Source organism: Peromyscus maniculatus, chromosome 15, assembly GCF_049852395.1.
Source record: "Peromyscus maniculatus bairdii isolate BWxNUB_F1_BW_parent chromosome 15, HU_Pman_BW_mat_3.1, whole genome shotgun sequence".
Classification (NCBI taxonomy): domain Eukaryota; kingdom Metazoa; phylum Chordata; class Mammalia; order Rodentia; family Cricetidae; genus Peromyscus; species Peromyscus maniculatus.
In genome coordinates this window covers 73,024,685-73,046,085 of record NC_134866.1, presented here as the reverse complement: position 1 = coordinate 73,046,085, position 21,401 = coordinate 73,024,685, and the positions used below count along the sequence as shown (strand labels likewise).

The 21,401-nt window shown below is 41.1% G+C and overlaps 1 protein-coding gene across 2 annotated transcripts in view; it reads right to left on the bottom strand.

Annotated features, from left to right (window-relative positions):
- Ap3b1 (adaptor related protein complex 3 subunit beta 1) overlaps positions 1 to 21,401 on the bottom strand; it is a 222,839-nt gene that overhangs the window by 154,356 nt on the left and 47,082 nt on the right. For both annotated transcript variants that reach the window (XM_006981765.4, XM_076552077.1), the window contains exons 4-6: positions 9,882 to 9,977; positions 9,209 to 9,369; positions 7,030 to 7,096 (exon numbers count right to left, since the gene is read on the bottom strand). In XM_006981765.4, the coding sequence (XP_006981827.1) occupies positions 7,030 to 7,096; positions 9,209 to 9,369; positions 9,882 to 9,977 (324 nt within the window). The remainder of the gene's footprint in view (positions 1 to 7,029; positions 7,097 to 9,208; positions 9,370 to 9,881; positions 9,978 to 21,401) is intronic.

Here is a 21,401-nt window from a genome sequence, read left to right as displayed (position 1 = left end):
AGGCACCTCCCCTAATCAAGAGAGCTCAAAGAACAAACAAGTCTTAAATACACTGACATCTTTCACATCCCATACTTTCAGTAACATAAAACCATCAATACAACGGGCCCCCACATCGTGCCAGTGAATAAACTCCTCAAAATGAGAAAATAATTAGATTGGATCATTTGATTGGAAAAATTTTTAAATTTATGTAATTTGTGATTCTGTAATTTTTAAAAAATGTATTCTTTCACAACTGCACACATGTACACTGTAGTCTGATAATATACTCCCCATCGTCCTCTCTCACCTTCCAAACCCCTTCTCCCCAACAAGTCCCACCAGATTTTCATGAGATTTTCTGGGGGAGTTTTTGTGATTTTTTTTTTATTAATTTTAGTATCAATGTTAACATTATCAGTATAGGGAAAATGAGCCTGTCTTCTCTCAGTGAGTATTACACATAACCAATGAAACAAATTAATAAATATAGATATATGAATATATATAAAACATGTATATAAGATATAACAGAGATATATACATAGAGACAGATAGATATAATGTATGATATAAAAATATCTTTTTAGTTTTTCCACAGTAATATAATTACACAAAAGAGGAATAATCAATGAATATTCTTAAAAGACTACTTAATACTTAAATACTGTTAGCCAAGTTAATGGTACCTAGACAAAGTTGAATTCAAATCTCTTAATCTAAATCCTCAAAAAAAAAAAAAAAAAAAAAAAAAAAAAAAAAAAAAGGAATCAGGCTGTGTAAAGATTTAGCCACTGTAAGAGGCTTGCCTTGTGAGCATAAGGATTCGGGTTCAGTCTCCAAGCTTTCATAAGAAAACCCATGCACGGTGGCACATGACTGTAACCCCAGGGTGGGAAGGTAGAGACAGGAGGATCCCTAGGACCCCTAGCCAGTCAATCTAGGTGCTTGGTGGGCTCAGGACAGCAAGAAATCTTGTCTCAAAAACAAAGTGAGAAGGAAAACCTGCTTGTTAAAATGAATGTCCCAAATACCAGAAAGTTCTTCCTAAAAACAGTGACTATGAAGAGAAAAAAAACCCAAATAGTATCAGATATCAAACTACTATCACTAATAATACAATAAATAATGTAAGAATTAGCCATTAAATATCAAATACCTACTAAAGATATCTATTCAATGTTTTTTCCTTATTTTGGAAATAAACAGTCAGGAACCAAAAGCTGGCAATCAAATTGACAAGAAATTATGTCCATTACACTCCTGTGAGCCATCTTCTTTTTAGTTAGAATACTGCTAACACTTTGTGCTGTGAAGACAAGCGAAGACTCTGCATGTAACAGCAATTTAAACTCAAAACAACTTCATGGATTAGAGGCTATCAACCATACAAAGACATACGGAACATAAAACATTCGATTCTCATACCTGAGACTATAGTTCAGACCCAGGATACAAGATGCAGCCTAGCCAGCATGGTGTGACCCTAGCACATGGGAGATGGAGGAGGAGGTCAGCAGGTAAAGACAAGGGGGTTACAGCAAGTTCAAGGCCAGCTGGTCTACAGAGCAAGTCTGTGGCCAGCCAAGGAGCCAAGGGAATGCTCCAATGAAACAACACAGCACAACAACAAAAGGCCAGGGGAGGAACAGATGTCCTATGTGGAAACATGTATGTAAATAGGGGAGGAACAGATGTCCTATGTGGAAACATGTATGTAAATAGGGGAGGAACAGATGTCCTATGTGGAAACGTATATACATAGGGGAGGAACAGATGTCCTATGCGGAAACATGTATGTAAATAGGAGAGAAACAGATGTCCTATGTGGAAACATGCGTGTACACGGGAGGAACAGATGCCATGCCCTATGTGGAAACATGCGTGTACACAGGGGAGGAACAGATGCTCTATCTGGAAAGATACGTGTACATGTAACACGAATTGCTAAATGGTCTTTTTATAAAAAATCCAAAGCCTGATATTGGGGTAAATGCTAAAAGATCAGAGAGACAAAGGAACAAGCCACCTCTTACCTCTAAGACTCCTCAGCCTGAAAAGCTTTCCTCAGCCTAAAGGCTTTAGTTCCTGTCTCCTCACGCCTTATATGCCTTTCTCCGCCCACCTATATCATTTCCTGTCTCAACTTTCCTAGTGCTGGGATTAAATGGCATGTGACTCCCAAGTATTGAGACTGAAGGTGTGTGCCACCACTGTCTCGCTCTGTTTTCTCTCCTAAACTATATCAATCTCGTGTAATGCAGGGTGGCTTTGAAATCACAGAGATCCAGATGGATTAGACTAATCCAGAAGATTAGACTATAACTGTCTAATCTTCAACTCCCTCAGAGACTTGAGAAGGAAATAATATTACCTAGTAAAACAGGAAGTGCAAACAAGCGACTTCCAAAAAATGTGAGAAATGACAGAAACAGCTGGCTGCCTGAACAGTCACCCAAGGTTCCTCTGCAACATTGGGGGTATCCATCCTCTGCCTACAGGCTTAGCATATGTCACAGACTCATCTGTGAAGCAGGATATTCTAAAGGGCTGTCCTACTTTGTCTTGGCAAGGATCGGCAGTCCTTTCTTTTGTGCCCCCTTATCCAATGGACAGCATACTGTCAGCAGTCAAGGCAAGGGCATTTTCTTGCCCAGTGGTTAACTTCTGCCACAAAGAAAGAAAACTCCATAAGGAGCTTCTTCAATGCCCATCATCTTCTCTGAAGTATATTAGTGATGCCAGGAGCAGGCATGTCTCATGGTCATAAAAAAAAAAAATCTGTTATTAAAACATCTTAAAAGTCATACTCTATAGATCTCTGAAGTGTTTGAAGATGACCTGTCTATCTAAAATATATCTTTGTTTGACCTTAAAAACATACCTAATATGACTACAAGTTTGATTGTAATAACTAACTACTAACTTGCATTACTTTATATCCTAATTAGTTGGTAATAATAACTTTCAAGGACTAGCAAATTACATTACATTGTTAAATGAACTATATAGGTATAATATATAGTTATAATGTATATACATTGAACAAGAGCAGAAATATATGTATAGTATGTTCTAACAAAACTAATCTCAAATTTGCATCAATATACAAAATTTGTATACAAGATACAAAAATCTAATCCAATGTAAAATATTTAAAACTAGTAGTTGCCTTTTAAAAGTAGATTCCATAATATATCTTTTTATCTTATATCTATACTCTTATTTTTTCTTTTCAGAGTAGATTCAATAATCTACCTTTTATCTTATCTATATCCTCTTTTTTTCAGAGTAAATTCAATAATTTACCCTTTTATAATATCATTTCTATATATATTTTTGGAGTGGATTCAATAATCTTTTTTATCCTATATCTCTATATAATACATTTCTATATCATATCCCCCTTTCTTCTTTTAGAAAGAGATCAACTATGATCAATAACAATCTTCAACCAACCCCTAAACAAAGACAAACATTCATAATACATTTTTTGGAAATATGGGCATAGTTTTCTAGGCTACTTCCTGCTGATTCAGGGCACTGGTAATCTTATGGGGATACAAAGAAAATTTAGGATCATGGTCAAATCCGGACTGGAGTAGTCTATGACACTGGATCATCTCAGCTAGCTATCTCGATATTATCCTGAGCAGTTTGTAGTCTAAAGCCAATCTTTGGGTGGTGTTTGCCAGGTAATAGTGTTATATTGTCCAGATAGAATCATTGTTGTAGGATCGCATCATAGTTTTGGAAACTTCAAAGTTGCTGTTTGGTGTGGACATGGTTCACTGCAGAACATCTTTTTCTTAGGACAAGTTTTCTAGACAATTTGTCCTTTTTCTTCAGATGTCTCATTTGTCCAGTGGTCTTCAGATTCCTTAGCCTTCATTTTCCTGAAAGACAAAAACAAAACCCTTCCCCAACTCTAACACTGGGGAGTTTCCAAATCTAATCTTTATCAGTTTTGATTTATGGTTTCTCCTGAATTTTTGTTTTCTTTGTTTCTTTTTTTCTTTTTCTTTTTTTCTTTTTTCTTTTTTTTTTTTGGTTTGTTTTATTTTCTAAAGCTGTTCTAACATCCAGAGCAGTATTTTTTTTTTTTTTTACAACAGGCATTAGGTTCTTTAATTGCTCTGGGAAGAAGTTTCTTCCATGGTGACAGGAAAGCACAGAACCAAATTTGACATGGGAACTGGGAGAGGCCCCTCAGGGTGTTTCCTGATGGCAAAGGCAAAGGATCACCTTTACTGTCCCTTGCTGACCTACATTCATTAGTCCAATGTCTGCCTTTGCCACACCTTCTGCACAATCCAGAAGGGAGGGCGTTCTGTTGGGATTATACCTTGAGAAAACATTATTTCTAGGAACACGCTGTTTACAGTCCCATTTAGGTGACCTTCTTTCCTGAAATGGAAACATCTGACATTACTACTTTTCTTCAAAGCTGGAAATGACCTCTCCTATCCAAGCATCATCACTGTCCTGAGAGTCAATATTTATTGTATCTCGACACTTTATAGCACCACATGTACATATGGAAGTTTTGTTTTTAGTACAGCCTCCAAATCCTCCTCTCCCCCACCCTCCCATTTTGTTCTGTTTTTCCATGGCAGGGTCTCATAATGTAGCTGTCCTGGAACAGACCGTAGACCAGGCTGACCTTGAACTCACAGAGATTCACCTGCTTCAACCTCCCTAGTACTGGGATTAAAGGCATGCGCCATTACACCCAGCTACCTCCAAATTTCTTTAAATTTATGATGTAGCAGAACTAATAGTAAACTACATGTAAATTCAGGTACTGCTTCTTCTAAACCTTACCATTCTCCACAGTATTTAGCAACTTTCCTATAGACACAAGAAAGTACGTATTTTTAAAACTATTATTAAGTTATCTGAGTATTGATAACAGGCTTTATTATATCTGGATCCCTGACGCAGACAACATGCATGTCATAGAGCAGACAAAAAGAAGCAGGACTTCTCTCAGTTTACTTAGTGAGTCTGTCTATATTTGATCCCTCCTATATATCAACTATGCATAGAAAATATAATGAAGATTTCTAATACGTTCTACACTGAAGAAGTTTAGATGGCTTAGGAATGAAATCCAATAATTGCCATGTATGACTCTGACAGCATAATGATACTGTCAAGATCATAGAAAGTAAAGGATATGAAGTATTTACTAAAATGCTCATTTAGTGCAACCAAGCCATAGGGAGGAATGAAAAACACAAGACAGAAAAACAAGTGAAAATGCAGCTAAAAATTCAACTGATTTGACTAATATAGCACTAAGTATAAACAAATCAATTATTCCAATCAAACGGCAGTTACTGTCAGATTTAATTAAGAGTCAAAAGGCATCTATATATGCTACCTATAGAAGGTAACTAGATTGAAAAAAACAATTTGGCCAGGCAGTGCTGGCACATGCCTTTCATCCCAGCACTCAGGAGGCAGTGGCAGGTGGATCTCTGTGAGTTCAGGGCCAGCCCAGTCTACAGAGCAAGTTCTAGGACAGCCAGGAATAAACACATGTCTAAAAAAAAAAAAAAAAAACCAAAAATATACAATTGGAAAATGAAAGTTTGGAAAATGAAAGTGTGAAAACAATCATAAATTAGACTGACTGTACATAAAACAAGACACATTATTAAAGATTAAAACGGAATTTTATAAATCATAAGATAAAATTATTATAAATGTATGTATCGATATCAGAGCTCCTAAATAGACATGGCAAACACTGACAGCACTGAAGAGAAATTCCAACACCCACTTTTCAACACAAACAACAGGTATGGGCCTGCAAATGGCTCAGTGGGTAAAAGCCTCCCACTAAGACCATGACCTCAGTTCTAACCCAGAACCCACGTGATGCAAAGAGGGAACCGGATCTGCAAGCAGTCCTCTGACTGCCACACATATACATACGTATGCACACATACAAAGTAAGTAAGTACAATTAACAAGCATAAAGGAGTCAGTGACTGCTATGTTAGACCTGCTGGATGACAGCAGTCCATGTTCCCTAGCATGACCTATGATCACTTCCAAGTAGTTTTGAGTTGCAAAAAGTGGGTACAGAAGCCCTAATACACCAGCAGTACAATGCCTCCAGCCACCTGTTCACACACCCGCAGGTTACATCTACTTCTAAGTCTTGTTAACTGCCAATGCACACCTAAATTGAGCATGGAAAAGAGATACATGTGGATACACACTTTCTCAAAAGACTACTTGTTTTAATTAGAAAAATAACTCTTAGAAAAAAAAAAAAAAAGAGCCTTCTTCAATTATAAAATTTTCTTAGGGAGCCGGGTAGTGGTGAACACCTTTAATCCCAGCATTCCAGAGGTAGAGGCAAGTGGATCACAAGTGAATTCAAGGCCAGCCTGGTCTACAGAGTGAGTTCCAGCATAGCCAAGGCTACACAGAGAAACCCTGTCTCGAAAAATTAAAATTTGGGGGGAAGAAACATTTTGAGAATTGTTTTAATATTTTAGGAAATGTGCAGAAGCTGGGCATCTTAGAGCATGTCTGTAACCCTAGCACTTGAGAAGCTGTAGTCAAACTGCTATGAAGCAGAGGTTAATCTGGTAGAAAGAGTGAGCTCCAGGTTGGCCCGGGCTGTCTGAGACCCTGTCTTAAGACCCAGCAGCAAGAACAAAGGGAAAAAGAACGTTTGTGATACTAAAGGCCCCTCTCTGCTGTTCAATAGGTCTGTAATACCTGGTTTGTTTGGGGTTGGGGATTTTGCTGTTGTTGTTAAGACAGTCTCACACTGCCCTGGGTAACCTAGAACTCACAATGTACACCAGGCTGGCTTCAAGCTCACAGAGATTGCCTGCCTCTCCATCCCAAGTGTTGGGATTAAAGGGGTACACCAATATGTCCAGCTTTAATATTTTAGACATGAACTTAATTAATTTAATTATAGCATACTATAGAATCAATAAAAATAATTCTAGTGAATTTACCATGGTAAATCATAGTAAAATAAAACACAATTCAGTAACATCAAAAGACAATACTCACAGTGCTCTTATCTTTCAGAAGCTTCTCAATGACTTCAATTAACATTTCCTTCTGCTCTGGATCAAGACTAAAATGTTAAAAATAGATAAATAAGTTGCATGCATTTATTGCCCTTCATTCTAACATCCAATGACACCCATCACTTCAAGAATGCTGAGGTTGGCCGGGCGGTGGTGGTGCACACTTTAGTCCCAGCACTCGGGAGGCAGAGGCAGGTGGATCTCTGTGAGTTCGAGGCCAGCCTGGACTACAGAGCAAGTTCCAGGAGAGCCAGGGATACACAGAGAAATCCTGTCTCTAAAACCAAAACAAAACAACACAACACAACACAAAACAAGAAGGAACGCCAAGGTGTCCCAAGAGAACAGTGAGGTTTCCAGACACAGACATCTTAGTAAGACGGGGCGGGCTTTCCAGCGAAAGTCACCTCTCCTCTCTATAGCGGCTCATGCTAGCTAAACCAGGTGTCCATGACTTCCACAGCCAGCTGGAGAACTGTAAGGAAGTAGCTGAGGAAGTACCTGATTGAAATTCCCTTTTTTGTCTCAAGGGAAAAAGGGAAAGGCAGTAAATGTTTTTAACTATGGTTGTGTAACTGCCCAAAACAAAAAGAGCACTTCTAAATAAAACCTCGTTACCTTAGCCTGCTAATGGAGACACGCCGCAGGAAGAAGTTGTCATCTAAACTGAGGGGAAAAGGGGGCAGACTATGAAACCATCCGGCAGAGGGGAGAGACAGCAGTGCTAAGGACCGTCACGCGGGGACAGAGAGTAGACAGTGAGCTGACACCTGGCCACCAGGCGCACTTGTAAGCCATTACTGCGACTTTACATTTCTTTTTAAAAGTTTTATTGCACGTATTTATTTAGGGGGGAGGGTTTCCACATACGTGTGGCAGTCACAAAACAATGGATTATTTGGCACATGGGTCATTTCTACCTTGAGGTTGTGAATGCTGTTCACAATCCACACATCTGCTGGTTTCCTGCATCTCACGTGTTTGACACGACACTGAGAGCGCACCGGACACAAGTGCAGCTTGCAGACAGACGGCAGAAAGCAGCCGCACACTGTGACACATAACTCGACCTAGACAGTACCTTTCCCCCAGAGATAATTATATGATATTTCCTAAAAATGTCGATAGCATAAGACTAAGAAATCACTGAATCGGGGGAGAGAGATGGCTCAGCGGTTAAGGACACTGGTTGCTCTTCCGAGGGACCCAACCTCTACCCCCAGCACCCACACAGTAGCTCACAACCATCTAACTCTAGTCCCAGGGGATCCAATGCCCTCTTCTGGCCTCCGTAGGCATTGTATGCAGCCAGTGCACAGAGATATATGCAGGCAAAAAACCCATACACATAAAAATAAAGGTTTAAAAAAAAATGTTGGACACTATATAAAGACTCTGACTCAAAAAAAAAAAATCACTACAAAAAAAGAATGTAATAAAATAGCTCTATCCAAGAATCACAGTCCACAGAGTGAAGGGCAGAAACAAAGATGAGTTATAAGCAAAACACATGAAATTCTCCTCTATAGTGAAGAAGGGAATCTCCCCATGCCCGCCTGTTTCATGTACGGAGTGTGTGGTTGCATGGTCCTGTACATACACATTCGGGGGCCAGAGGAGGACGCTGGTGTCTTCTTCAATGGTTCTATGCCTTACTGTCTTGAGGCAAGGTGTCCCAGTGAACCAGACACTCACCATGCTAGCGAAGCTGGCCAGCAGCCAGCTCACGGGATCTACCCTCTCCCCTATCCACCACACTGCGTTTGCAGACACTTGCAGACACAGAAAGCTTTGTCAGCCCTGGGTGCTGGGATTTGTGCTTATGCATTCGTGTTTCACACCCACCGAGCCGTCTCCCAGCCCCTCTGTTTCCTGACAACACATACATACATGCACGTGTCTAAGACACACTATACAAATGAGAATTCAAACTCTGATTAAAGCTATGGAACCTAGAAGTAAACAGAGGCCCTAGTACACTCAGAAGTAAAAGTCCTCATAGGGTCTCTATAATCAACGCAAAAGCAAAGACAGGTAAAGATTATTCATAAGGGGAAAAAAAAACCACAGCCAAATTCCTTTACTTAGAAGGACGGGCTAGAAAGTACCTCTGGCTTACAACAGTCTATCTAGCCTACTGTGATCAACAAAGCACCTACCTATACAACTTCTGTATAGCATGGGCTGCATTCTTCCTGACGTACGGCGACAGGTCAGCCGAAGCCTCCTTAATAGCCAGCATCATGATAGGCACAATAATTGGCACTCTAATACTGGACAGAACTCTCAAGGCACTTGCACGGATTAGTTGATTTGGGTCCTAAAACAGAGTGAAAACAGTCATCACATTTTCAAGTTTGGACTTTCAAACACATCTGTACAATACAGTTAGCAAGTGTTACAGCACTAATCAACACAGAAGAGCCTTTGAAAACAGGCAATGGTGTCTGAAAACAGGTAAAAACATGAAAAGCAAATGTGTCTTTTTCTGAACAGTGCTTTAAAGAAAGGTGGGTACAATTCTAGCTGGCTACTTATTTCCTAAATGCACTAGACTTAATCTTTCGTAGTAAAATGCATCATAACGTAAATGTACACTTTCAACAACTAGTACAATGAGAAGCAGTCCTTCATCTGAGACGACGATAAAATGGACAGAAACAGAAGCTGTAACTTCTGGGGCAAGCTTCCACGTGGGGACACAGAGATCCTTTCTAAGGCCACTGAGTCTGCGCCTTTAACTCCTGCAGCCACAGCGAGGCAGGGTAGTAGACTACTGCCCTGCACTGTGCAGACACCTTGGAGCTATCCACCTGCTCGCTCATCATTTACCTTCAAAGCTCGCTGGAAAGTGCTAATGGACAGGAGCGCCAGGTCCTGCTGTTCCTCAGCATATCGGACGAGGTAAACATATACCAACTTCTTGATCTATTTGGAGGGGAAAAAAAAAGTCATTCACTCCTACCAGGATGAAAATTTAAAGCTCAATATTTTATAAACCAAAATCCATTCTCAATTTTCCTCAAATAAGTAATGGGATCTGGTCACAGCTTAGTCTGTAAAGCAAATGTTATTTTTAGTGATAACAAAAGCAAACAAAAAAGCTTGTGAAGTAAGCATTTTTATAATCCAATCCATAGCAGTAACATCCTGTCAATGTATCTCTTTCTTTCACATCGAGTTTAATCTCTGAGAAAAAAAAAATTTGTATGATATCAAAATATGAACTGGCAAAAAAATTTTAAATCAAAGATACATGTTAACAGCACAGACCCTCATCATCTGGTATCCACGCTTACATTTCTCCATCTATCAAACAGGCCCAACTCCTTCAGTGGTAGCAGTCACATTCCAATGTATATTACATGATGTTTTCATCTTAATAACGTTAATATGTGAAAATGATACCAATTTAATGTAATAACAATTCCAAAGAGACTAGACTGGTCAGTGTTCTGGAAAAATCTTTAAAGACAACGTGAGGAGGAGGAGGTGGCGTCAGCAGAGGAGGAGGAGAAGGAAGAGGAGGAGAAGGTGGTGGCGGTGGCAGTAGTGGTGGTGGATGAGGAGGACAGGAGGAAGAGGATAGGAGGTGGGGGGGGGCGGTGGGGGCAGCAGTAACCCGGGGTCTTGTGCATGCTAAGCACATACTGTCCCTGAGTTACTCTCAGCCCCCAGCTCCTCTTGATGTTATGTGGTTTTAGCTTCCTTCCAGTGTCTGTTTCTTCCAGTGTGGCACTCCAAACTAAATGAGGTCTAAGCAGAACAAATTAGGTCAGACCTTTGTTCCTGCTGAAGCCTTCACTAATATAACAAAGGATTAAAACTATCCACTTCCCAAGATTAGTGTTAGGGAGCCCCGCTGTATCCACTTCCCAAGTGCAGTGCTAGGAAGCCTCACTGTATCCACTTCCCAAGATTAGTGTTAGGAAGCCTCACTGTATCCACTTCCCAAGTGCAGTGTTAGGAAGCCCCACTGTATCCACTTCCCAAGTGCAGTGCCAGGAAGCCCCACTGTATCCACTTCCCAAGTGCAGTGCCAGGAAGCTCCACTGTATCCACTTCCCAAGTGCAGTGCCAGGAAGCCCCACTGTATCCACTTCCCAAGTGCAGTGCCAGGAAGCTCCACTGTATCCACTTCCCAAGTGCAGTGCCAGGAAGCCCCACTGTACCCACTTCCCAAGTGCAGTGCCAGGAAGCCCCACTGTATCCACTTCCCAAGTGCAGTGCCAGGAAGCCCCGCTGTATCCACTTCCCAAGTGCAGTGCCAGGAAGCCCCGCTGTATCCACTTCCCAAGTGCAGTGTTAGGAAGCCTCACTGTATCCACTCTCCCAAGTGCAGTGCTAGGAAGCCTCACTGTATCCACTTCCCAAGTGCAGTGCTAGGAAGCCTCACTGTATCCACTCTCCCAAGTGCAGTGCTAGGAAGCCTCATTGTATCCACTCTCCCAAGTGCAGTGCCAGGAAGCCCCACTGTATCCACTTCCCAAGATTAGTGCCAGGAAGCCTCACTGTATCCACTTCCCAAGTGCAGTGTTAGGAAGCCCCACAGCAATTGAACAGCTGTGCTTCTAAGCTTTCCAGTTTCAGTCTCTTAAATGAAAAGCAAAACTGTACATTCATCTATAGGAAAGGTCAGCACCTGAGACCTGGCTCTTCATAGCATCTTGTTGAGATAATTTCAGACATTAATTCTATGATCCAGACCGCTTAACCACCTTCACAACATCATAAACACAAAAGAAAATTTGGTGAGCACACTTTCTATCCCCTCATAATTAGTGAATATAGTGAAACTTTAATTTATACTAATCCACTCGTCCATATTATGCTACAGATGAAATTAATTACAAAAAAATAATAATCTCTAAGTATTCTCCATGGCCAAATAGTTCCACAAAAATCTTAAAGATAAACTCCAGCATCTCTAACGCAGTACTCAGCATAGCTAGTAATCTGCCCCAAACTTTCTTTTCAGTCAAACAGAAACAATCCCTCAATATAACTTGGCCTTGGTCTCAAACTGCACCACCCTCCTCCACCAAATTTCACTTAAAATCTTCTTTGAGACCAAAAATTAAAGAATAAAATGCTGATTAATACATAAACAATAAACTATAGCCAAGTAAACTACACTGTGTGCTGCAATACAAAATAAAGAAAGTCTATATTTAGCATTGAAATCTACATGAAAGATTTTAACATGCTAAAGGGTATAAATTAAAAACAAAACCAAAGCTAGTTATACATACATACATACATACATACATATATATATATATATATATATATATGAGGATGGAGACAGGGCCCCACTCTGTAGCTTGCTCAGGTTAGCCTATCACAACAATCCTCCTGCTTTAGCTACCCACATCTAGGACTCCAGGTGTGCACTACAGTGCCAGGCTGAACTAGGGATGCTTTCTAAGTTTCCGTATTTCTAGGAAAAGACAGCGTCTTCTGTAGTTTTGACAACCCACAGCCGGCAGAAAAACTGCCATAAACCTGCTCAAGAGGTTATCAACAAAACCCAGCCGAATGAACAGCTTTATCAAGTCAACAATATATGGCAGGCCCTTGCCATGACAGGAGCCTCTGAGGGCCAAGCCCTCTCCCACAAGTGTCCATAATGACACCACTCTCCTCGGGGTGCGGAAAGTCCACCCTTCCCAAAAGCGCACTTTAAGATGAACAGCTCCGTGATGAAGGGAATGTATATCGCTTGTTAAGTGAGCAGCAGACTCACTGTCTTGTTACTGCAGCTACCGTGTGGTGTGTCTCACGGCCCTTCAACGTAACAAAGTTCCTTGGGACTGCTAGCTGGGTGGTGGCCCAAGTGAAACCGACACAGACTTTTCAAGTAGTTCAGTTAGCAAATTCAAGAAATTTAACACCAGTACAATCCTATTACCCTACAAATAATCCACTTTTTTTTTTTTTTTTTTTTTTTTTTGGTTTTTTCGAGAGAGGGTTTCTCTGTGTAGCTTTGCGCCTTTCCTGGAACTCACTTGGTAGCCCAGGCTGGCCTTGAACTCATAGAGCCTCCCGAGTGCTGGGATTAAAGGCGTACACCACCACCGCCCAGCATAATCCACATTTTAAACTTCCACTCTTATACTTTAGTACATTTTCTCCAATTCAGGGTTCGAGCTGTATGGAAACACCATGTCTTGTCAGCCATCTTTCATCTCAGGAAGCTCTTCTGTGTTTCTTTCTCCCAGCCAGTGTTCAAATTAACCAGGAAATGACTGGTTATAAAAGAAAGGCATTCACTGGCTCCGCTTTTATTTTTATTTTCCCTTATTCTTCACCTCAGTCTCTCTAACTTCCCAGTTAAAACCCGCTGATCACTTTAAAGCCCGCAACCTACATTACCACTAACTCAGTTAGCGCTCCCATCCCTCTAAGTACAATCACTATCTCCACTCAAGGATGCAGATTTGCCGATGGTCACAGGTCGGGTCTAAGCAGGGCAGGGACTAACTCCTGCATGCTCTGGTCCACGAGGAGAGCCCTCCAATTTTTCTATTAAAGTATTCCCTAAAAAAAGGAGTTAGGGAGCAGCAGTTCAGCTGAGAGCCATTGGGATGAGGACACAGAAACTTCCAATCTGAGGAAACAAGACCAAGCTGAGAAGTTGGCCAGGTGAAGTTAGCTGTGGCTTGTTCTGTCTCTCTGATCTTCCAGTTCACCCCAATACCTGCCTGGGTTTGATTTTATTAATAAGAACTTCTAAGATTCCCTCTACATTCTCATTTCCTCCTAAGTCTGGCCAGGCCTGTTACACACTTTCAGACACATCTTTCAGGTGAGCCAGTGGTGCCTGTTGGCTTTGGTGAGCTGGAGCTCCGCAGAGACGCGGCCGACAGGGACATTCAGGCCCGGCAGCAGCCGGCAGAGACATTCAGGCCCACCGGCGGCCCACAGAGGTAGACAGGCCCGGCGGCAGAGACAAGCAGACGCAGGTAGGCCTGCGGCGGCGGCCGCAGGTAGGCCTGCGGCGGCGGCCCGCGGAGGTAGACGGGCCCAGCAGCAGCCCGCTGAGGTAGACGGGCCCAGCGGCGACAGCCTACAGGGATATTCAGGCCCGGAGGCAGCCGGCAGAGACATTCAGTCCCAGCGGCGGCCCACAGAGGTAGACAGGCCCGGCGGCAGAGACAAGCAGACGCAGGTAGGCCTGCGGCGGCGGCCCGCGGGGGTAGACGGGCCCAGCAGCAGCCCGCTGAGGTAGACGGGCCCAGCGGCGGCAGCCGACAGAGATATTCAGGCCCGGCGGCAGCCGGCAGAGACATTCAGGCCCAGCAGCGGTCCACAGAGGTAGACAGGCCCGGCGGCGAAGACAAGCAGACGCAGGTAGGCCTGTGGCGGCGGCCTGTGGAGGAAGACGGGCCCAGCGGCAGCCCGCTGAGGTAGACGTGCAGCGGCCGACAGGGACATTCAGGCCCGGTGGCGGCCCCCAGAGGCAGACAGACCCAGCGGCAGCTGACAGGGACATACAGGCCCGGCGGCGGACCGCAGAGGTAAACAGGCCCAGGGTCGGAGACAAGCAGACACAGCTTGGAACAGGGACGCCCCTAACCCCAACATCTGGGGAAGAAGCTATCTCCGTGGGTCAGAACCAGAACGAATCTGAACACTCCGTCTGAGGACAACCCAGGGCCCAGCTGCTGATCCTGTGAAACCCAACAACTTGGAGGTGTTGGTGAGACTACCCTGCTCAGCTGAAACCCATCTGGGAGAGGATTCAGATGCCTACAGTTTAAAGTCTGAAGAAACAAGATCAGCTGAGGAGTTGACAAATGAACAAAAAGTGACCTGAGAACACAGAAGAAGGCGCTACCCAGACACCAAACCAGATCACCAGAATCATAAGTATATAATTCACCGATCGAAATCAGCTGCCCCTGAAGAAATAGCCCAAAAGCACCAATTTAACCAAGAACCCCTACTAAACCAAGACTAAAAATTAGAACAAGAGAGGCACTCTCAGACACAGACACCACCTGCACCTCACAGAGGAAAAGATGAGTAGGCGCCAGTGCAAAAATACAGGCAACAACATAAAGACCTATATGGCAACATCAGAACCTAGTGATTCTACACCTGCAAGACCTAAACATACCATGACAGAAGAAGCAGAAGAAATCAACCCTAAAAATGACATTAAGAAGATGATAGAGGCCCTTAAAGAAGAAATAAAACATTCCCTCAATGAGGAAATAAAAACTTTCCTTAAAGAGGAATTGAAAAACTACCTTAAAGAGGAAATAAAAACTTTCCTTAAAGAGGAAATAAAAAACTCCATTAAAGAGGAAATAAAAACTTCCCTTAAAGAGGAAATGAAAAACTCCATTAAAGAGGAAATAAAAAACTCCCTTAAAGAAATGGAAGAAAAAACGAACAAAAAATGGGAAGAAATCAAAGAAAGCCAAGAAAAAGCAATTAAACAGATGAAAGAAACATTCCAAGATCTGAAAAATGAATTTGAGACAATAAAGAAAACACATGCTGAGGGAATGCTGGAAATAGAAATCCTGACAAAACGAACAGGAACTACAGAAACAAGCATAACCAACCGATTGCAAGAGATGGAACAGAGAATCTCTGACACTGAAGACACGATAGAGAAAATAGATTCGTCAGTCAAAGAAAACAATAAAGACAAAAAAGTCCTAACACAAAACGTCCAGGAAATTTGGGACACCATGAAAAGACCAAACCTAAGAATAATAGGGATAGAAGAAGGAGAAGAATACCAACTCAAAGGCACAGAAAATATATTCAACAAAATCATAGAAGAAAACTTTCCTAACCTAAAGAAAGAAATACCTATGAAGATACAAGAAGCTTACAGAACACCGAATAGGCTGGATCCAAAAAAAAAGTCCCCTCGCCACATAATAATCAAAACACTAAACACACAGAATAAAGAAAAAATATTAAGAGCTGCAAAGGAAAAGGACCAAGTAACATATAAAGGCAAACCCATCAGAATAACACCAGACTACTCAATAGAGACTATGAAAGATAGAAGATCATGGACAAACCTCATGCAGACACTAAGAGACCATGGATGCCAACCCAGACTATTATACCCAGCAAAACTCTTAATCACCATAGGCGGAGTAAACAAAATATTCCAGGATAAAACCAGATTTAATCAATACCTGTCCACAAACCCAGCCCTACAGAAAGCACTAGAAGGGAAAATTCAACCCAAAGAAGCTAAACACATCCATGAAAAATCAAGCAATAGATAATCCTACACCAACATACACCACAGAAGGACAACACAACACAACCAAAAAAATAACAGGAATTAACAATCACTGGTCATTAATATCCATCAATATCAATGGTCTCAACTCACCTATAAAAAGACACAGACTAACAGAATGGATTAGAAAACAGGACCCATCCATATGCTGCATACAAGAAACACACCTTAACTCCAAAAACAGACACTACCTCCGAGTAAAGGGCTGGGAAAAGGTTTTCCAAGCAAATGGACCTAAGAAACAAGCTGGTGTAGCTATCCTAATATCTAATAAAATAGACTTCAAACTAAAATCAATCAAAAGAGACCAGGATGGACATTACATATTCATCACAGGAAAAATCCACCAAGATGAAGTCTCGATTCTAAACATTTATGCTCCAAATACAAAAGCACCCACATTCATAAAAGAAACACTACTAAAGTTTAAAACGCACATCAAACCCCACACATTAGTAGTGGGAGATTTTAACACACCACTCTCACCAAAAGATAGATCTACCAGACTGAAACTTAACAAAGAAATAAAGGACCTAACAGATGTTATGACTCAAATGGACCTAATAGATATCTACAGAATATTCCATCCTAACACAAAAGAATATACCTTCTTCTCAGCACCCCATGGAACCTTCTCAAAACTTGACCACATGCTTGGACACAAAACAAATCTCAACAGATACAAAAAAATTGGAATAACCTCCTGTATTTTATCAGACCACCAAGCCTTAAAGTTAGAACTCAATAACAACAAAAATTATAGAAAACCCACAAACTCATGGAAACTGAATAATACCCACCTGAAACATCAATGGGTCAAGGAAGAAATAAAGACAGAAATTAAAGAGTTCCTAGAATTCAATGAAAATGAAAGTACAACATACCCAAACTTATGGGACACTATGAAAGCAGTGCTAAGAGGAAAATTCATAGCTCTAAATGCACACATAAAGAAGATGGAGCAATCCCATACCAATGAATTAACAGCACAACTGAAAGCTCTAGAACAAAAAGAAACAAACTCACCCAGGAGAAATAGATGCCAGGAAATAATCAAATTGAGGGCTGAAATCAACGAAATAGAAAACAAGAGAACAATACAAAAAATCAATGAAACAAAGAGTTGGTTCTTTGAAAAAATCAACAAGATAGACAAACCACTAGCCAAATTAACCAAAAGGCAAAGAGAGAACACCCAAATTCACAAAATCAGAAATGAAAAGGGAGACATAACAACAGACAATGAGGAAATCCAGAGAATCATCAGATCATACTTCAAAAACCTGTACTCCACAAAAATGGAAAACCAGGAAGAAATGGACAATTTTCTGGATAAATACCAAATACCAAAATTAAATCAAGACCAGATAAACCATTTAAATAGACCAATAACCCCTAAAGAAATAGAAACAGTCATCAAAAGTCTCCCAACTAAAAAAAGCCCAGGACCAGATGGTTTCAGTGCAGAATTCTACCTGACTTTCAAAGAAGAACTAATACCAATCCTCTTCAAAGTGTTCCACACAATAGAAACAGAAGGAACACTACCAAACTCTTTTTATGAGGCTATAATTACCCTGATACCCAAACCACACAAAGATGCAACAAAGAAAGAGAACTACAGACCAGTCTCCCTCATGAACATTGATGCAAAAATACTCAACAAAATATTGGCAAACCGAATCCAAGAATACATCAAAACAATCATCCATCACGACCAAGTAGGATTCATCCCAGGGATGCAAGGATGGTTCAACATACGGAAATCAGTCAATGTAATACACCATATAAACAAACTGAAAGAAAAAAACCACATGATCATCTCCCTAGATGCTGAAAAAGCCTTTGACAAAATCCAACACCCCTTCATGATAAAGGTCTTAGAAAGAATAGGAATACAAGGAACATTTCTAAACATAATAAAAGCAATTTATAGCAAGCCAACAGCAAACATCAAATTAAATGGAGAGAAACTCAAAGCGATACCACTAAATTCAGGAACAAGACAAGGCTGTCCACTCTCCCCATATTTATTCAATATAGTACTAGAAGTTCTAGCTAGAGCAATAAGACAACAAAAGGAGATCAAAGGGATACAAATTGGCAAGGAAGAAGTCAAACTTTCACTATTTGCAGATGATATGATAGTATACATAAGTGACCCCAAAAACTCTACCAGGGAACTTCTACAGCTGATAAACTCCTTCAGTAAAGTGGCAGGATACAAGATCAACTCAAAAAAATCAGTAGCCCTCCTATACACAAATGATAAAAGGGCTGAGAAAGAAGTCAGAGAAACATCACCCTTTACAGTAGCCACAAATAATATAAAATACCTTGGGATAACACTAACTAAACAAGTGAAAGACCTTTTTGATAAGAACTTTAAATCTCTAAAGAAAGAAATTGAAGAAGATATCAGAAAATGGAAGGATCTCCCATGCTCATGGATAGGCAGGATTAACATAGTAAAAATGGCAATCTTACCAAAAGCAATCTACAGATTCAATGCAATCCCCATCAAAATCCCAACACAATTCTTCACAGACTTGGAAAGAAAAATACTCAACTTTATATGGAAAAACAAAAGACCCAGGATAGCTAAAAGAATCCTATACGATAAAGCAACCCTTGGAGGCATCACCATCCCGGATCTCAAACTCTACTATAGAGCTATAGTAATAAAAACAGCTTGGTACTGGTATAAAAACCGACATACGGACCAATGGAATCGAATTGAAGACCCTGACATTAATCCATGCACATATGAACACCTGGTTTTTGACAAAGGAGCCAAAACTATACAATGGAACAAAGAAAGTATCTTCAACAAATGGTGCTGGCATAACTGGATGTCAATATGTAAAAGATTACAAATAGATCCATATCTGTCACCATGCACAAAACTCAAGTCCAAGTGGATCAAAGACCTAAACATAAATCCAGTTACACTAAACTTAATAGAAAAGAAGATAGGAAGCACTCTTGAACGCATTGGCACTGGAGACCATTTCCTAAATAAAACACTGACAGCACAGACCCTGAGCACAACCATTAATAAATGGGACCTCTCAAAACTGAGAAGCTTTTGCAGGGCAAAAGACACAGTCAATAAGACAAAAAGACAGCCAACAGATTGGGAAAAGATCTTCACCAACCCCACATCTGACAGAGGATTGATCTCCACAATATATAAAGAACTCAAGAAACTAGACATCAAAGCACTGAACAGTCCAATTAAAAAATGGGCTAAAGAGCTAAACAGAGAATTCACAAAACAAGAACTACAAATGGCTGAAAGACATTTAAAGAAATGCTCAACATCCTTAATCATCAGAGAAATGCAAATCAAAACGACTCTGAGATACCACCTTACACCTGTTAGAATGGCTAAGATCAAAAACACCAATGACAACCAATGTTGGAGAGGATGTGGAGCAAAGGGAACACTCCTCCACTGTTGGTGGGAATGTAAACTTGTACAACCACTATGGAAATCAGTATGGTGGTTTCTCAGAAAATTAGGAATCAAACTACCTCAAGACCCAGCCATCCCACTCTTGGGCATATACCCAAAGAATGCTGATACATACCATAAAGATACATGCTCAGCTATGTTCATAGCAGCACTATTTGTAATAGCCAGAACCTGGAAACAACCTAGATGCCCATCAACGGAAGAATGGATGAAAAAAATGTGGTACATATACACAATGGAGTACTACTCAGCAGAGAAAAACAATGAAAGCATGAAATTTGCAGGCAAATGGATGGAACTAGAAAATATCATCCTGAGTGAGGTAACCCAAACCCAGAAAGACAGTTATGGTATGTACTCACTCATTGGTGGATTCTAGATATAAAATGAACAATCAGACCACAACCCATAGAACCATAGAGGCTATATATATATAGCATGGAGGTCCGTAGGACGACTGTGGCATATAATAAATTTCAGTTTTACTCAATTATTGAAAAAAAAATAGCCAAATGAATGGAAACACATGAACTATGAACCAAAGACTGAGGGGCTCCCAGCTGGATCAGGCCCTCTGAATAGGTGAGACAGTTGATTGGCTTGATCAGTTTGGGAGGCATTTAGGCAGTGGGACCAAGTCCTGTGCTCATTCCATGAGTTGGCTGTTTGAAACCAGGAACATATGCAGGGACACTTGGCTCAGTCTGGGAGGAAGGGACTGGACCTCCCTGGACTGAGTCTACCAAGTCGATCACAGTCCTCGGGGGAGGACTTGTCCTGGAGGAGATGGGAATGGAGGGTGGGCTGGGGGTAAGGGGAGGGCGTGGGAGGGGGGAGAATAGGGGAACCCATGGCTGATATGTAGAACTGAATGGTATTGTAAAATAAAAAATATATATCACAACAACAACAAAAAAAAAAAGGAGTTAGTACCCTTCCCCCAGAACACCTGAATACCTAGTAAAATTACACAGTCCAAGGATAAATTTTCATAAAATATCAGCTTCTTTTCCCTTTGAGATGACCTCCCTATAGCCTAAACTAGCCAGGAACTCACGATCCTCTGCCTTGACCACCTCAGTGGTGGGACTATGGAGGACTATACTCAGATCTCTTGTCCTTTAAGGCAGGAAAAAAACAACTGTTTTAATTTATAGATGAATGCTTTAAATCACCTAACCTTTAGTAAATCACCGGGCCTGAATTCACACACAAAGTCTAGCACACAGTTTTGCTATGGAGGAACCTGTGTCTCAACTCAGCGCAGATCTGCACTGTGGAGCCTGGCCTCGATGCTCCTGCTCACAAGCCACCAGAAGACACTGCTCTGTGACGTCAGGGCGCCTCGTGCCAGGATCCCCATCATACTCTATGACGTCAGGGCGCCTCGTGCCAGGATCCCCACCTCTATTACCACTGAACTTTCAGGTTAAATTCCCAATCAGACTCCACGTGATTTATTTTGTCAAAATAGGTGCTTCTCAGACTTCAGAATTTGGACAATCCAAAAATAAACACACATATGTAATACTGTCCCATTAAATAATCTCAAGTGGTTTTTTTTTACATAAGATATAAACCATAGGTTCCAAAAACA